The 18,978-nt window shown below is 42.7% G+C and overlaps 1 protein-coding gene across 1 annotated transcript in view; it reads left to right on the top strand.

The window, feature by feature from the left end:
- Positions 1-18,978, top strand: part of GRHL2 (grainyhead like transcription factor 2) — a 61,858-nt gene extending 42,880 nt beyond the window's left edge. Inside the window, exons 10-16 of the mRNA XM_026050043.1 lie at positions 2,219-2,306; positions 2,397-2,533; positions 4,661-4,692; positions 5,737-5,831; positions 10,932-11,017; positions 16,265-16,329; positions 17,464-18,978. Coding sequence (XP_025905828.1) covers positions 2,219-2,306; positions 2,397-2,533; positions 4,661-4,692; positions 5,737-5,831; positions 10,932-11,017; positions 16,265-16,329; positions 17,464-17,578 — 618 coding nt within the window. The 3' untranslated portion in view covers positions 17,579-18,978. The remainder of the gene's footprint in view (positions 1-2,218; positions 2,307-2,396; positions 2,534-4,660; positions 4,693-5,736; positions 5,832-10,931; positions 11,018-16,264; positions 16,330-17,463) is intronic.

Below are 18,978 nucleotides of genomic sequence, written 5' to 3' on the forward strand. Positions count from 1 at the left end.
GATTTAGCAGTTTTGTCAGTATCTGTTCAGGCAGTTACTTAAATTTACTATTCTTTTGCATATAAATTAGAGAGCATCCCAGGCTCAGATGAAACGTGCTTTATGCAACATGAGTGAATGGAGGCAAAGGCTGCAAAGGTTGTAATTGCTAGTTTGCTGCTGATTCATTCTCCAAACTTTGGTCCATATTTCTTCTCCAGTAGACAGTCTTCAGATCAACCGTTGTGGTGCTCATCTTGTTTTCTCAGTGCTGATTATCTCTGCCCTTGTAGTCTTCTTATCATGTGTGGATCACTCATGCTGTTTTATCATAAGAGAATATTATTTTTATTCCTTATGTAGGTTGTCAGGGAAACTTGCTACCAGGTCTATTTATATGTTCAAAATACTTTAAACACTGAGTATGGAAGAACTGGTGGCTTGGAGACATTTTCATTTTATGTATGTGATCAGCTTTGCTGGAAAGAAGCAGCAGCATTTGACTTGGCAAATACCATGACATTGTTCTTCCAAATTAATCCTCTTTTCTTTTCTCAGGGAAAACTACTTGTTATTTTGAATATGTGCAGTTCCTGACCTGCAGTTCCTGAACTGAGCTAGTCTTCAATATGGATAGTAATAGTGAAAACAGATTATTATAGGATGCAGAGCATATTTAATTGCCTACCAGTCTTCAGCTTTAGAGAGAAGAAACCTGAAGTCCGTAGGCCTGTCTTATCAAATGTGAAATACTTTGGGCTTGATCTAGAAAAAGGCATACGCATGGACTTCATAGCCATGGTGGTCCTTACTGGGGTAAGGACTTGGCTGGGCTGGAGCTAAACTGCTTCACACCTTGCAGGACAGAACCCCAGACGCGTAGCAGCCCCGCAGAAACGGCGTATCTTGAGTCAGCTGAAGTTCTTAGACTGGGTTTTGTTCATGGCTGGTGGGTGGTGGAGCTGTAGGGGCAGCTCTGTCAGTGTGAGGGCCCTGCCTGTGTCCCCAGTGACTTGGTGATCTCGAGTGCCAGGCGACAACGCTGCGGGACCTTCCCAGGCTCCTTGTAACAGAGAGTATCGAAGGAAGGCAGCCAAAGGTACCSTGTGTGTCACAGGCAGGAGGCCGAGGCCCTCTCAGCAAGGAAGGACGCCGCTGTGCGGCACGGTGCTCCCACACACGCTGCCTCCATGGCCGAGCAGTGGGGCAGAGCTCTTCCTCGCCTGTCGAAGAACAGGGGGCGTTTAGAAGTAGAGAGGAGTCCATACAAGTGTCAGTTTGGGCACTYAAGGACATAACCGAATCTTACGGAACTCGGGCACCTTCTGGGGCTGAGGCCAGTGCGAACTGGCTTGCCAAGGCCATGTTTCTACTGGGCACCTGGTTCCTAGTGGGCAGCTCTTTAAAGAGAGGCTTTTTCCTCCACCTGTTTCACCCTCTGGAAAGCCATTGACAGGTCACAACCAGGAGTCCATCTTTTCTTGTATTTTATTTCACTCATAGGTGAGCTTTGCTCACTTAAATTAATATTTCTGACTTTGCTTCCCCCCTTCCCATTTTCTTTTAAAGAAATTTCTAAATTTAAGTTGGAAAAAAAATTTAATTTTTAATTGCTGTCCGTGAACATATGAATCCTTAATACCCTTCACAAGTGTATTATATTATTATATTCATATTTTAAAAGTAAATWAGAGCTTCAAAGGAGGTGTTGCTGCTTTTTATGTCAGTAACAAGTTTTATTTTCTAAACTTGTTGGCCTATATTTACATAACAGAAGCTTGCAACTTCCCAGGAGTTCCTGGGGTCTAATGGGGCAGTGTTTCAAGTTTCTTTCAAGTTTCTCGAGGACTTCTCCCTGTTTGAAATGCCTGTTCCTGTAGGAGCCCCCGCGTTACTGGCAAGTTACTGTAGCCTTCTGGCAGTGGAAGATCTCAAAGGCCTTTGCAAAGGCGGCTGCTGCAGGGCAGTCCCACCCCAAAAGCAGGTGGGTGGAGGAGAGTTTAGGAAGAGCTTAGCATAGGCTTGAGCTAAGAGCGTAGCCTGCCACAGGGGCGCCCCTCAGCACGTAATGTGGGGAGCGCCGGAGCTGCTTCCTTGGCGGGTTGCAGGCTATGGGGCTCGCCCGTGTTTTGGTGTTTCCAGCGGGCCTGGTGCTACAGTTCCAGGTACTGCATGGGCCAAAGCTCACATGGGTTCCTTGTAGGGTAATACCTGTGCCTTGTGTTTTGTTTTGCATCAGGGAGCAGAAAGGAAAATCCGGGATGAAGAGAGGAAGCAAAACAGGAAGAAAGGCAAAGGCCAGGCATCGCAGGCCCCGTGTAGTAACTGTGAGTAAGACAAGCCCTTCTTGCCTGGGCTTAGTTTGGGTTAAATATGCCTCGTGTCATAACTGAATAACTTTGTGATCTTCCCAACAGCTGAAGGGAAGCTGAGTGCTCTCCCTCTGCAAAAAAAGAGCGATATCACCTTCTTCAAAACGATGGCTGACCTGGATTCCCAGCCAGTTCTTTTCATTCCAGATGTTCATTTTGGCAACCTGCAAAGAACTGGACAGGTAGGAAGCAGAAAGAATGAGATGAGCAGGTGTCCAACTGTAACTCGGGTGCAGGTTTTGCGTCATGTTTTACCCAAAGAAAGCCCTGTCCATGGTGACTATTTCGGCTATCAGTTTGGTAAGAGTGGTTCCGGACTAGCCTGGCACTGAGTGCACAAAGACACTTAGCAAAGACTCAATAAACAAATGCCTTTCCTAGTTCTAGGAATGAAAAAGGGATTTATAACTCATTAATAATGGACTGCATTGTGTTTTGTTCTGGTTTTGTCATTGTTCCKCTAAGAAGAAAGAGTGGAACAAATAATCAGGATTTTGGAAACAGAAGATTGATTTGTGCCTGACAGAAAAACTTTTTATTTGAAAATACTAGTTGACTTGACGAAATAAAGTGCCACCTTGTGGTAGAAGAGGTCCTCCTCCCTGTGGTGGTTGCAAACAAGGAGCAGTCTTAAACGTATAATGAGATGTAGCTCATTATAAATGTAAACACTGCTGCATATTTCGGTAGGCATCATCTAGAGATCTGAGAATATATGTGGACTCCAAAACACAGTAGAGGAAATAAAAATCTACTACGCCATTTTTAATGGTCGGTAGTGACATATTGCTGAAGTCTTGGAGTCATTATCACCACTGACAAAGTCTTTGCTGACTTGACTTTGAAGACCTGTTTTATTGCCTGTGGGCAAACTGCAGACCTGAATTTAGCATCAGTTCTGACATTTTGTTTATATATGAACTTGCAATTCATTGTGCTCTCAGGGAGCAGAGTGAGATATTTGTGTGTATGTTTATAAAGACAGGTTATGGATGATCAAATTTTATAGGCAGCTTCCTGTAAAATATAAAAAGTAATGAAGAAGAAGTGATACCACGTTTGAATTGTCATTATTTTAAAGCATTGTGGTAGAGCAAAGCAGAAAGACCGCAGACGTTGCAGTCACAGCTGTCACTGACTTATTCTCCAAAATTGGAARGACTCCCACTCACAAATCAGGGCTGGGTACCTTCTGTCCTCATGACTTTCAAAACAGAATGTGGATTTGTCTCAAAACAGAGGAAGGTGGAAGCATATCCTAATGCATGGAATCCTGTAAATAATTTTCTAAACTAACTGGAAAATAACTGTTTTGCTCTTAGCTCTTAGGCCATGCTCATTCCTGACTTTTAATTCTATATAGGTTGCAATATCAACATTTGTGTTACCCTGAACTTTTCAATTGTGTCTGGTATTTTCTAGTAGAAAAATGTTATATTATGTCAGTGTTCTGCAGCTACTTTCGGGGCTTGGACTTGAATTGTAGAGCTCAGATTTGCAAAGACACCTCTGAACTATTTTCCTCGTGTAGGTTCAGAGTTTAAAGGCCTCTCTGGGACCCTGCTTACATTGAGGGTCCCAATGAATGACAAATTCATTGAATTTTGCTCTGAATTTTGCCAGCATGAGTCTGGAAATTTGTCCATGTCCATGACATATTATGGGGGGATTTGACAGGCTATTTTATAAAGCTTTTCACGTTGGCCTGTGGCTTTATACCTCTGCTGCAAATATTAGCCACATTTGCTGCTGTTGTAAGTTTGGTCTCAGTGAATGTGAATTATGCTGATTTAAACTGAACAAGGACCTGGACTTACACATCTAGCTATCCACAGCATGTGCAAAATAGATACATATCATCTGTGCTATTAGTAATTGGATTTCCATTAGGCTTGTAGTTTAATATTGGCCTTTCTGGTTTAATTAGGTTTTTCAGACAGCATTAAATACACATAAAAGCTTGAGAGTGTTGTGGCTTAAGTCATATTAAGAGTAATTTAGGTGAAAAGTGATCTGGTTTATAGGATTGTGAAATAATTGAAAAAATGCTATAAACCAGAGGAGAGGACACTGTCTGTCAAAATGCTTTGAAGTGTTTCCATTAGACAATATTCAACAGCAGTTTTTCTAAGGTGCAGTTTCTCCAGATCACCATTAGAAATATGGATGTTTTACTTTATAGAAGGAAAGGGGTTATTAATAGACAAATAGATGATGCAAACCTGTTGTTGTCTTTTCTCCCTTTTGAAGTTACCCTGCTCAGCAGGTGTCTGAGCTCTGGGAATAATTTATTTTTTCCACTTTTCCAGGTTTACTATAATACAGATGATGAGAGAGAAGGGTAAGACATTTATTGTTGAACAAATTTCACAGTTAGCAGTCCAAAACCGTAGAAAACAGACTCAAAACTCCAAAATAAAATTGATTACTTTCTCCCTCTCCCTTTATATTCTTCTATGTAGCTGCATAGCATGTAGGACTGGTAGAAGTTTCTTTTATGTTAAATTTAAATTTAAAATTTAAAATTCTTCTTCTTCTTGATTTTTTCTTTTTTTTTTTTCCTGCATGCAAACTGGCTTTTTATAATCTCTTTTTGTTTGTACATTTCCAAGTAAAATGGCTCAGTACAGGGACAGGACAATGTATTTGATAATAAAGCCATTTTTATATAAAGATTGGCAAATCAGTTCAAAAATAATCTGCCCGGAACTGTTGCGTAAAGCAGTGAAATTTGGAAGCTGTTCAGTAGCCCACGTGCGTATGCATGTGTCTATACGTACATAGGGATATATCTGTGTGTGTGACTGCTCCGTGGTGACGCGGGGCAGGGAGGTGCCACGGGGCTGCGGTGGCAGCAGCCTGGGGACAGCAGCTCCCTGGCACTGCGGGTCCCAGGGCCCAGCTGGTCTTGGCCCCCGTTGCTGCCCCTTCTGAACTCGYGGGCTTGCAAGGCCTTGGCTGTTCCCAAAACCCTGTCAGCATTTCCTGAGGCTGCCTCCTTGACCCAGGGCGGTGAGGGCGAATCCATGTTGAGATGTGGCTTCACCTCCTCGCTTAGCTGTTATTGCTTTTCCTTCTTTGTCTCCCTCTGTCCTTATGAACATTAAAGGAGTTACAGGCCKTTGAGTTTTCCTACTCATATGCAACGTAGGCGTGGGTTTTCCTGTCACCTGTCCCAGTCGGTCAGTCTGGGCAATTTGAGAAACGTGGAGAGTTCTTGGATAAGCCTCAAGAGTCAAATCCTTGCGGCTTCGGGTCTGTTGTTACTTGAATAGCGGGTGGGGTTTTTGCTGGAGTACAGAGTGAGTCTTCTCTGTTGCTGATGTCTCCTGTGCTGTCAGGAGGCGGCTTTGCCCTGACATGGTTTGTGTGGTGTGCTTTCTAGGAGCAGTGTCCTGGTCAAAAGGATGTTCCGGCCTGTGGAGGAGGAGTTTGGCCCGTCRCCTTTGAAGCAGATGAAAGAGGAAGGTCTGAAAAGAGGTAAGAGTCAATTCTCAAGAGTTAAAAATAATGCTCTGGGATTCATGCCCTCAGTCACTGAAGGACAGGGCTGGCTCAAACCAAGTTGGTTGCTTGATGCTAGTGCAACTGTRGAGTAAGATGTGGATGTAAGAATTATTGGCATAATACTTGTCAATGTAAACATTTTATCAAATGCTATTAATAATTTTAAAGCAGCCAATAAAGAGAAAGCAGGTTGTATACTCTCCAGAATGGATGAATAAACAAATTTGTGTAAAATACAAAAAAATAGAAAATACAAAGAGATTGTATTTASGGGTTAAATAAAGAGACCATGCACAGACAAATGCCGACTACAGAGTGAGATGAATCTGAATAACATCTCACCACTTTCCTACCCTATTAGAAAGCTAAGGCATGGCCACATATCCTCCAGCAGACCTAAATGAAGTGTTTAAGACTTTGTTTCCCTTAGCTGTTGTGACTGCCCTAAGCGACATTACCACACTCACATTTCATATTCTGTACTAGGTGAGCTGCTGTTTACCAGTCTGCTACAATGTAGGTTAACCTGAGTACCACTCAAGCAGTGATTTAGGTTCAGCTATTGAACTTTGCAGTCAGGGTAAGGATGAGCCTTTGGTTGCCCTCTGCTTTGCATACAGTCGCTTCCCGTGCAGTACTGGAGCAGTGACATGTAGGTGATCACTTCTTGCACCTCTTCAGTTAGACATTCGGAAGAGTGTTTGCCATTTCCTCAGTCTCAGCAGTTCTGTCATGTAAGCTTATTGGAGGCTCCAGGGGCATGAACAGCTTATATCACTCAGTCTGGGAGATGTTTTGAGATTCACTCATCAGTTTGTGAGACAGCAAAGCACTGAGCCACAGTTCTCAACTGAACACAACTGTTCTTAGCTAGGCCACTTTTAAGCCTCCTTTGAGCTTCACAGGAACAACCTCCCATTATTCTGCACTTACAGGGTTTCTTTGTTGGTTAGAAAGGTGCCCATGAACCATACAAGCATGGAGGCATGTATCTCCTTGGAATAAATGTTAACGTAACCTTTTAATTTAATCTTCAATTAATTACTTAGCACTGGCCATAGATGACATCTGGTTGTCCCCAAGCCCTGACCAAACTCACCTGATCAGTGTGGCCTCCATCTGCCAGAAGGAGACAGTCACAACAGTTGTATAAAGAACCTTCTCCTCCTGCACTTTCCCAGACAGAAGCATGGAGAGCTGCCTGCAAGGAGACATCAGTTTGCTTTGATTATTCCTCTCCTTTACTATGATAAATTGTTTTAACATCATCCAGGAATCGCAACCATCCCAAGGGGGAAGATTTGAAAGAAAAGGTGTGTTTCAGCTGGTGACAAAACTATGTTAAGTAATTAAATCCAGCAGAGGCCTGGATGGACTCAGGGAAGCCAGAGGATGCCTTTGCATCCCCTTCCTGGTGAGTGCTTCCCGCAAGGTGCCCTGCGCTGGCCGGCACTCAAGGCCCTTCCAGCCTGGCCCTTGCTCTGCTCAACTTCCTGCCGCCCGGAGCCCCGCCGCTGGGATTGTGCCGATGGATCGCGGCTCAGCTGCAGCTACTGGTTTGACCGTCTTGGCCACGGAAGTCACCAGATAATTCACAGAATCACAGAATGGCTAAGGTTGGAAGGGACCTCTAGAGATCATCTAGTCCAACCCCAATGAAATGTGCTGCTCTTTTAACCAGGCTGGGCCATGCTAAAAGCCTTTTTTAATTTTTTTCTCCCAGAATTATTTGGCACTGCAGAATTAATAACTCAAGAGGGCTGATACAGATCGGGCACTGGTATAATACGTAAGACAGAACATACCTTGTATATGAAAACATGTATTAAAGGGAAGGGAACCCAAAGATATGAAGAACTGGAGTGGTGCATGATGCTGCCCTGTGCAATTTCACCTCTGCCCGTTGGATCTAGTTGTAAAACTGTCCAATGGAAGTGAAAATATTCATGGGCCGCCCTCAGGAGAGCAGATCTGGAGAGTTTGCAAACCATCAGTAAAACAAAGTTCATGTTCTCACACAGCTTTGCTGCATCCTCTTGAATTTGTCTTTCATCTCCTTGAGCTCTAAGGGAGATACAAGTGCCCGACACAGCAATGTAAAGTATGTTAAGCTGTACCAGCTGTGCAGCACAGCTAGTTGCTCGGTTAGATTTGTGGCTTTTTCCTGTTTTGAGTTCCTGCTGATAGTTTTCAAATCACTTTTCCTTTCAGATTTCATTGGTGTTTCCCATTAATTCTAAGTCTAGCATCTGTGTTACAGACCAGAGAGATTTGCAGCATTGTAAGCCTCAGTCTGAGGAATGAAGCTTTTTTTTYCCCCCTACATTTTGTCTCTCAGGAAAGTCAATTTAAATTACTCTAAAATATTCAGTTCACTCCGTACCTTTGTTTAACTAGAGAATGTGTACCTGGGCAATTAATGCCAACGCCAAGTATAGAAGAGGAGAGCTGTGTACCMGTCCTGTCTAAATGCCACATCTGTTCCAGAGGCCACTTTTCAAAGAGTTTAGTAGTTGGGCTTTAGCTCCTGATGTCTGTTTTGGGCATTGGCAGTGGCTGGACCCAGACCTGGCTCATGATCAATGGTCTCAGTGCKCCAGCACGTTTCTGGTTTCCTTTTTGCCACATACCTGTGTGTTTTCTGCCAGGGCAGATTTGTTAATCAAGCAGTTAACCTTTTTAGAAGAAATAGTTAGCACTGTTCTTATATGTGAATGCAGATTCAGATATAAATCCCCAGTTTAGTAGCCCAGCTTCCAAAAATCTCCCCAGATGCACCAGTCTCCCCAGACTTTGGCCAAAGCTGGTTGCCACTCTGCGTTCTGTAAATCTGGCTACTTCATAGGCAACTAAATACAAATTTGTGGCCTCTATCTTTCGCAGCTCTTTTTGGCATCAAAAGAGCATTAGGTAGCACAGTGGCTTTCACTGCTGGCAAGAATGTGTAGAAATGAAATTAGTTAGTGTAGAGATTAGACAAATTTGAATTCATCTGACTTGCTCTCAAAAAATAGCACACTGCCTGGTACAAGTTTTTTTTTTTTTTTTCCCCAGATATTGCAAACTGTACTTTTAAAGTAAATGATCTAGATGGCATGAATGTGGTTAAAAAATGTGGTTAAAAGAAAAAAAAAAAAGGAAGAAAGAAAGAAAAAAAATACATACCCCCACATGTTTATTAATCTGGTCTCTCTGTGTATAAGAGTGATTCAAGTTCCCCATTATCCTTGTAATGGATCTTTCATTCAACATAATGTTTTCTGACAAGCCAAGCACAACAGAGAGATTTAAAGCCCAGCATTTTTATTGTATAACGTCCCTAACCTTAACCTCAAACTGAGGCATTATTCCTTCTTTCAGATCCGTGTTTGCAATTATTAAGGTTGGCAGATGGTCCAGATAGTTGAAAGGCTGGGAGTCCCAGGGCAGCCCTCTAGTCACAAGAAGAGAATTATTGAATTAATAAAAGTGTTAGTCCAGGTAGATCAAGCAGCTCGAGCAAGTACTTGCTCATGCCAGTAAATATTTCAAAACTGAAAAAGTTTAATGACTGCTTTTTTTAAAATTTTTTTTTTTAATTTTTTTTTTTCATATACTGACAACTATTTAGGTTGTGACCCAAAGTTATCTCATCTTCCATATCTGTTACCTTAAAAAGGGAACTGTCAGGCAGGTTCCAAATAAACACCAAAATGTGGTATAAAGCTTCTGGCTCTTCCTGCTTGTGGGAGCAGTTTTGTGGCTAACACTTGTAAATTAAAGAGGAAAGAAAACCTGCCTTTGCCCATGGAGTCTGGCTTGTAAACCAAGCCTGGAGACTGATCTCACCAGCCAAATTTKAAATCTTTTTCTGTTATTTGGAAACATAGGCTAAGAAGCTACAGTTTCCTGCAAATGGCTTGGAGTTCAAGCTGCTGCAGTCTTAAATTGAAAATTAGCTCCCATAGAATTGGTTCTGTATGAAAAATACTGTCCTTTCTCTCAGTTTATCTCCATATCAGCTGCCGTAAAATCAAATAATATGGTGAGGATGTCTTCTGGACTGCAAGGCTTAAAGCTTTCAAAAGTTACCTTTTTCATCTAGCAGAGAAGAGATGATTACCCATGGAGTTTATTCCATAGAAATATAAAATATTTAACAATGCGTTTATATTTGCCTCTGACATGCAGTGCTGCTGCTTGAAAAAACTATTTCTTTAGGGAAAAAATCCATTCAAGAACATCTCATTTAACTTGCAGTTTTATCTGAGCAATATAAGATTACAGACAAAACACCTCTCTAACCATTATGCTGCTTCCCTTTGTACCTGTGTGCTTGGCTTTGGCCACATAATCAGCGAGCTTCCTACCTTCACCTTGAACAAGCCTTAAGCTCAGCAACAAAGGAAAGAAGAACAGCTAGAATAGGCAGGACAACATGACTGAAACCCCCTGAGATCTGACAGGCTGTCTGAGGAGGGGAAGAGGAGCTGTGCAGAAATACCAGTTGCAATAAGGTACCGAGTAGGGGCAGCCCCTGCAATAAGATGAGTATCTGCCAGTTATGCTTTTGAATTTCTCCCCTGTGAAGCCTCAAATGACTTTGGACTCATCCCTTCAAATGACTGATTTTCCATCTGGGCAGTTCAAAGTCATCCGTGTGATACTGGGTGCTGCTTTGTTTCCTTGCTTTGTCTCCCAGAGGCTCGACTAAAGGCACAGCAGACCTACCTGTTCCAAATGTCTTTTTCCAGCCTTTTGGATAAAGCCTGGAGAGGTAATAGCAAAGACCASAGTTTTTCAGCTGGGGTTTCCCTTATTTCAGCAAATGAAGATCTAAATTCCTGAAGATATAGATTACTTGCATTAAATCAGATCTGCCAGAAATTCTTTGTTTTTCAAAGCAACCGAGATGTGTCTTCCCTGTTTAGATTTGCTGATGACATGCAATTACTTCTTTTTTAATGGTGAAAACTATCTTCAGCACCTCATTTTGTCTGTCATAGATTGGTGTTTGTCTTTCTACTGAGTGCAGGGTGTTTGGTCTGTTCAGTTGGCCGAACCTGCTCCAAGTTTGGCTCTTCTCTGTTTCAGTGCTTTTGTACGTGAGGAAGGAGACGGATGAGGTGTTTGATGCTTTGATGCTGAAATCACCCACAGTAAAGGGGCTAATGGAAGCGGTAAGTGCTCGTTGTCCTCACATTGTTTATCTGTAACTGTAAGCAAATCCTTATTTTTCAATCCTTATTTTTCAAYATATTACTGAGATAGAACCTTATATAGAGATGAACTTACTCTTAAATATATTTGAAGTATTTTATCAAGGTTTTCTAGAGCATGCCTCTGTCTGAAATGCTGGCATGTTCTGGATCCAGTCCTGTCAGTAAGTTGCTGAGATAAAATAGACTTGCAGAGCTGAGCCTTGAGGAATGGCAGTAATTAACCAGTGTCAGAGACTGGGGGGAATCAGACTCTGTTTTCAGAAATGTCTCTTTTTGCAGCAGCGATTCAGAGCCAGCTGATTTGTCTCCAGTAATGCCTAGCAGCCAGTCCCTTGCTGTTTTTGACAAGGACCTCTCCTCCCAGGGGAGAGCCTGCTCCTGCGACACATTTTCTGCTTGTTGTCCATTAACTATGATCACAAGGGGATATTTCAAATTTAATCCTCTTTTATGTGAGCTGAGGGCTAGTAGGATGTGAAGGCTGATTCAGGAACGGTGAAGAACGAGTCATGTGTCTCACTGCTTTGGTGGRGGACAAATATGAGACTGATGTGTGGGAAGCTGAGCTGAATTCCAGCCTTGGCTCTATGTAGGAGAAAATGATGGATGAGGATGTCTCTACAGAGCTCAGTTGAGTGCTAAAAATAATATATTTATGCTCCCATAAAATTATTATAATGTCTGGTTGCATGTACCGAACACTTAGAAAGCAGTAATGACTGAGTTACCTTTATTTGGTCAATAGCAGAAGGCAAAAGACTTCTGATTAGTGAGGCTGTTTAGAGGACCTGTTCAGATCATTGTTCTCTGAGGGCACTCAGCTGCAGTATACTATTGTCTGAACTGTGCTCTGCCAGTATTGTGTTTGTTAATTGTGGCCAGGGCCCTGTTGGGGAGGCAGAACATAAAAAAGTTAAACAGCAGCAGTAAAACAGTAGAAGGTTTTGCAAAGCAAGCCTTCAAGCTTCCAAGCAAAACAGGTTTTGCTTGAAGAGGCTGCAGTCTGATTCATGATAAAAATTTAACATGACTTGATTTTGTGTTTGTAGAGCAATTAAAAGTATATCATTATCCTTCTGTAGCTGTATGATAGAAATATTTTACCTTCAGTATTTTGTGTATCTCCTTGCCTGTTTTCCGACCACTATGTAATACAAAAGCCTAAGAAAGCTGGTGCAGACAGGAGAGGTTGCTGCATAGCCCTGTCAGCACAGCTGCTGACTCAGGGCCGTGTTTTCAGCACCAGAGAAATCTGATCTGTTGTGAAATGTCCCGGATCACTGAAAAGAACACATTCAGAAAAATTTGAATTCTGTTTGGTAGGATGTAGTGAATAAATCAATGCAAAAAAACTGTCAAAATGCATACTGTAAGTATTCTGTCTACATTTTTTTCAGCATATCATATAGTTTTGTAATTGTACACATTTTAAACTCTTGAGTTCTATATTGAATGCTAAGATCTTAGAAACTGAAGTTTAGAACATCATATAGCACCAGGTGTAAAGGACAATGACCCTGAATCATATCCTGCTTCTCTGTTCGTGAATTATCCACATTTTTGTTTATCACATTTCCTGACTCCTTTGGCTTTTTTGTGATTTTCTGTGAATATGACATTGTTTTCTCAGATGTTTTGCTTATTTTATTCTTTTTGCACACTCACTTTCTAAAAGAACAATCAGATTTCTTCTTAGATCTCTTTTCTTCTGAAAAATATCTGAAAGTCTCAGGTTTCGGGGATAGAGTGAATCTCAAAAATGAGGCATATGTTTGTTCCTTAAGACAACAACCTTGCTCAACAAAAAATATTGAAACCATCACAAAACATCATAAACTATGACCAAACTGACCAGCTCCAAATCCTGCTCTCAGACTGAGCCAAATGTAAGTTAAATCTGTGGATCTCAGTTGCTTTGCCAGTTCTGTACTGTGCAGAATAAAATATATATTCAAGTTGCAGAGGGCAATCTCCTTTGGGAATACAAGCATCTCCCAACATCTTTCTACAGTTAGAAAGTAACAGGTGAGTTCAGCAGAGCCTCTGCAGACTACAGTTTTTTATCTTTCTGTGTATGTGTCCTGTCTATAAAGGTATTCCAGCACACCAGTATTCCATAGAAATGAGCTGGCAAATATATTCCTGCATGCCTCAGCCAGCCCAGATATCGTCCTTTCCATTGCCCCGACCCCAACAGGGGATGTCTTTTCTGGTGGCCTCTGCAGCCAGCTGTGTGCTACAAGGCAGGCTTGCCATGCCAGYGGCCTGCAGCCCAGAGGGACACCTGGCTTGTTTCAGTGCCACCCTGAAGGCTCTCACTTCTTTGGCCACCCAAGGGAAGGGTAGAGTTTCTGCTCAGAAAATGGAAAGAGGAAAATGAAGGTGAGGGAGGAAATGATTCCAATTTTTTTTTTCCTACTGAATTGTAGTCTCCCTGGGGCCAGATGAGAAGATGTTTTCTACAGTGGTTTGGCAGTCGCAGTTTTTCTTCTGAGTGGGCAACAAGCCTGCTTGAGAGGAGGGTGTTAATTGAGATGTCCTAGCAGATGCTAACTCTGCTTTCCCAGATTCTACAACAGGACTTAGCACATTTGCACTGGAGACTTGTTTTCCGAGCCCTGTGAGTGGGAGGCTATTCCATCTGCCTGCTTTGAGCCCTGCTTCCACAGCTCAATGTTTAGTATAATTGCTTGAATCCATAGGGGTCCCTGAGAAATGTGCTGATGCCGACAGTTGGAAGTCTTTCCCAAAGCTCACTAATCCCTACGTGCTATATAAGCCCCGCACCTGTCAGAAGCAGGGTGACAGGCAGGGCCTTCCCAGCGCTACCTCTGGTAGCTTTCATAGAACGTGGTGTCCCAAAGTCCCAAATCACTCTGAGGGAACATTTGTTAGGAGTGTTTGTTAGGTATCCCAAATATCCTAGGAAAGTTTTAGTCGGAATGTGCAGAATGCTGGATATTAGCTGCTGTGAAACARCCTTGGCACAAGAAGGTTTCTTCTTGCTTGTTTATTTGCATGGAATCAGGGAAAAGTGTCCTTCTTTAGACATAATCTTTAGCGTATCGCTAGGCTTCAGAGTTAACAGCCTAGAGAGAGAGCTTGAGCATTCCCTCGTGTTCACATGGTTGTTGTGATGTGGTCTGCAGTTTCAAGTTGCACTTTGCCTCTGACTCCTAAAGAAGGCTTTTCTTCAACTGTGAYAAAAGGGAGACGTGCATTATCCTTTTAATTAAAGGTTAAACTTGGGGTTACATCAAAGCCGTGTTCAGCATCAGATTGCTTCTCTGATATTCTATCCAGCTAGACTGTGCTAAACAAAGCTTCAGAAGGAAGAAAAGCATGATGTGGAAACTGYTCTGAGAACTTCTCTGAGASAGTCAGGATTTATTCTGAGACAGASSCTGACCCATAGGTCTGRGTACCCTAGAGGACTCATAGGCCTCAAGATATGGAGCCACCCTCCATGGGCAGCACAAAATGAGGCAACGGAGGAAGGCAGCCTTGGAAATATGGCCAAGGAGAAGCCAAGAGTAAAATGAAGAGTGAGAGGCAARGTACCTCCAGAAGTGCATCTGGTCAGAGGTGGGTGATGGCTTTTTCCAGGGATCCTGCCCCACGGATCCTCCTTTGTTTCTGCAGGCATGGGCTGGGTCAGTTGTTCATGAAAGGCAGATGGGGCAACCTGTCCTGTCTGTGGAAAAGCGGAGTGGCCAGGACACCCAGCACTGGGACATGTGTGTGCCTTATTTGGAGCAAGGATTCGAGCTCCTGTGCCATGTGAGCACATGTTGAGGGTGTAGGGTGGGTGTCTTCCCTGGGGAAGTGTTTCCACCCGGTGTGTACAGGGAGAAAGACTGGGGTTGTAGGCTGATAGYAACAAGGACACCCGTGTGAGACAGCAGGCAAGCAGGGTGAAGCCAATGTGTTCCTAAAGGTGTGAAGCAGAATGCTCCCTGCAGAAGGGAGTGTGTGACAGGGCTGCTAGGGAGCTCCTGCARCCCGAATTAGGCCTCCTCCAAAATGCATGAAGAGATAGAACCAGGACTAGAATCAGGATCTCCAGCACCTTAGCCAGGGGGGCAGTGAAATGTGCTAGCGTGAGTAAAATTGAAGTAACAAATAATATTTACAAAACTTAACTTGTTCTGCATGTTGTTCACTATGAGGTATAAAATGTAAAGAGTGGGTAAATCTAGTGTATCTTATCAGTTACTCCTTAAATATATCCTTTCCTTTCAGTTTGTAGCCACAGATGTACATTATGGTCAGAGGAACCTGTTGTCAGTGAAAAGGTTTTATTGGTTCTTCAAAACCCTGAATTTGCACTGTGCTTTTTAAATACAAAATTGTGTGTTAGGAAAGATGTCGGTTATGTATGTATAGGCAAAATGTAGCTAATTAACTCTGTCTCTTGGAGAATCCTGGCTCTGTCAGGATTGAAGTCTTGCTGGGCATACTGGCTATCTGAATCTGTCCTTGGTGCTGAGTTTTATCTATTAGTTTCTTTTCGTTCTTCATTTCATGAGAATTGGTCTAGTTAACCCTGCTAAAATGTTTTTTCTCACAGGCAGTCTGAACATCARAAAAAAAAAAAGATTTCACAGTTTCACAGTGAGTGATGTTTGGCAGTCTTTAAGTGGATTTTTAATGGTGCATTGCAGTTGGCTAATGCAGAAGACAAGAATCAGCTATTTAGCTGCAACTTCATTTCACTGGGGAAGAGCAGGAAGCTTTCTTTGGTTGACAGTAGAATACTGCAGAGCTTTGATCACTGACAGAAAGTCCCTTGCTCATAATTATTTTGCCTTTTGGGACAATTCTATTCTTTAAAAAAAAAAAAAAGAGCCATGAGAACTGTTCCCTTAAAGAAGAGACAAAATATGGAAAAGAATCTGGACTCAGACTGAGGACTCAAGGACACCATCTGCATGAACAATACACAGGCTTACTGCAGAGTGGCCGTCCAGACAAGTTAATAACACRCTACTGCAAAGCTGTGCCAAGACAGCCCAATGAAGTACTTATTGTTCTTGATAATTTATCACCTAAGGAGTCGTCCTTCAGTGGTTTTCTTGCATTTTATGCTTTATTCTTTTTGGTGACTCATACCCTATGGAAACTAGTCTCCAATTTTGGAGAGATGTGGTTAYGTCCTGTTCCTCGTTAGTCTTTAATGTCATTTTCTCGTTCTGGTGATTTCAGATCTCTGAGAAATACGGGCTGCCAGTCGAAAAGATTGCAAAACTTTACAAGAAGAGCAAAAAGGGGTAAGTAAATGAACTCAGCAGAACGAACGCTGCATCCTGCAGAAGAATCCAGAGATCCCAGTGACGCTTACAGCATCATTTTGCTTGATTTTATAAAACCCATACTCTTAAGAGTCTTAGTGTATGTGGAGACAGAGGTGGCAGAGGAGGGAACATCAACTTTTACTCTGYGTGTGACCAGTATTCATATTCATACACTTACTGTGAAGGGACAGAATTTRTGTTTGAAAAATAAATGTGAATAACACCAGTTCTGTAGACTCTAGGCCAAATAACACTGCAGGCTGTAGCATGGGAGAGGCCCAGCCTTTACTGCAAATTCCCTGTGGGGTTCCCTGCAAGGCTAGGAGGTGGTCAGCYACTGCCCAGACCTGAAAGGTGGGAGTGCCTGAGTTAATTTAGATGGGAGAATCACAGATGCAGGTTTAGAATAGCTGGGTCATAAACCCTGCCATAAATGTGAACCTCTCCTTTTATTTTTTTGTGCTTCTAAATAACCACAGTATTCTAGCAATACCATTTAAAATCCATCAGCCACAACTCCAGCTTAGGGCAGCTTTTTTAAATTTTGTATTTTTGTCTAGGTTTTTATTAAGTTTTGAAAAGAAAGGTGAAATTTTCTAAGTGCTGCTTCTTTCTGTCAGTGGTTTCAAGAAGCTCTTTATGGTAAAGAGAGTACAAAACACTTACATGCCCTCTAAGTAAATAAGATAGGAAATGTTATGTCAGTATTCTCACATATAAGGTGAGTTCTGAGGCCTGCAATGAGTGTGCAAGGCATAAATGACATAAACGACTGACTCACATCGCCGAGCAGGAGGAGAGGGAGGCTCATGTACAAGGTCCCTTATAAGGGTCTGCCAGAGAGCTACAGGGCAGCTCCCCTCCTAGGCAGGTCATGAAGCACCTGAAAGTCCCAGCTGTGACATTTCTCTTTAACTACTTCAGCAGGTAGTGGCCTCTGTAAGGGGCAATGCTGCAGATCTTGGTAATTTTCTGTCCCTGTTCTGACATGTGCTGGAATCTTCTTCCATTGCTTTTAGTCAGTGAAGTGAGCACGTGCAGTGGGGTGTGTGGCTTTGCCTTTCACCGCCTGGGTATGTAAAGATACTGATTTTTTGCCTTTGTCACCAGYATTCTGGTAAACATGGATGACAACATTATTGAGCACTACTCCAATGAGGACACATTCATCCTGCACATGGAGAGCATGGTCGAAGGCTTCAAGATCACGCTGACTGAGATCTAACCTTGGGCAGAGCCCTTCTGTAAGGAACCACCGCATTTCATCCTTACTGGAAAGCAGGAGATTCACCAGGAACTTGACAGACATTGATCAGAGAAACTGTTACAAGACTGCTTGGRAAACATAATCCATTCTGCACGTGCATGCCCATTGCATACAGACTTGGGTTTGTCAAGCACAAGGCCACTCACGGTAACCTGGACCCTTATTTATTGTTCCTTACTCTCTAGTGTACAAGCAGTTCCCAGCCCCCAGATTTGTAAGCAGATGATCCACTGGAAATGTGAAATGCAGCATTTTTATCCCTGCTTTCATGTGGATAAGCTCATTCTAGAACATGTTAARGCACCACGCTGGTCCAATTTCAGAAATCTGGTATAAATCACTTTAACAGCAGTCCTCTCCACTGTAGTGAAAAAAAATGGTGTAGTGCTAARGATGGGGAAGGTGGCTGGCAATTCCCTTGCTCAGACTGCTCCATATCTCTCCGTAGTGTATAGTCTTGCCAAATACCTCTGGTAGTTCTCAGCATGTAGCAATGAGGACTTGTAAGTAAGGCATTCAGTTAAAAATGTCATTTGTAAGTAAATGGTAAAGAATCCATTTTAACCTTGTATATAATGTTTATAATATGCAATAATATATTTTAACTACTGTATGTGGGCATATTTACTGCCACTGTGTTTTTATATGTTTGGGGTGTAGGGTTTAACAGAATCTTTCCTAGAGGRTTAGATTTCTGCAGTCTGTTAAGGAGTGTGTGCTGAGAAGCCGGTAWTTCCACCTTCACTCATACACTCCATCCCTACCCACCTGGTTTTGTACTGAAATACTGGAGCAAACCGTTGCTGCAGGGACCAGAGTGCCCTGTCACAAGGAGATCCATCTTAGGTGCCTGAGTCCCAGCTGTAGATATTTGAGTGCCCCATTGAGCTGTCACCAACCCCCGTGCCCCATTTATCTGCTGCCTGGCACGTCTGGAGCTCTGGAAGGGGCTCCTGTCTGCTTTGTTGGCCAGCAAGGGCCATCAGGGTGGGCCTTTCTAAAGCCAATGGAGGGAGAAGTGTTTTTCCCCACAGCCGGCTCATTAAGGCATTCCTGTAGACTGTAGGAAGTGGGACTTCAGATTCTTCCTCTTCTTCTTAAGGGAACAAACTCTTGTATCTCCAGTGGAAGATTCTGTTTTAATTCCTAGGACAGTTGGATGAGGTAGAAACCCGACCTTGATGTAGATACTTTATAGGAATTGGAACTATTTCACTAGTGCTGTTTAAGAGCAGCCCACAGCTGAGGTGTGGAGACAGACCTCTTTCACAAAGGGTGGATCTCATCCCAGGTCCGGCTTCCACCTCTGCCTCATGAATTTTGTGAAAAAGAAAGTTTCAGGCTCATCATATCCAAAA

The sequence above is a fragment of the Nothoprocta perdicaria genome, unplaced genomic scaffold (assembly GCF_003342845.1).
Source record: "Nothoprocta perdicaria isolate Ctin4 unplaced genomic scaffold, notPer1 scaffold_64, whole genome shotgun sequence".
NCBI lineage: Eukaryota > Metazoa > Chordata > Aves > Tinamiformes > Tinamidae > Nothoprocta > Nothoprocta perdicaria.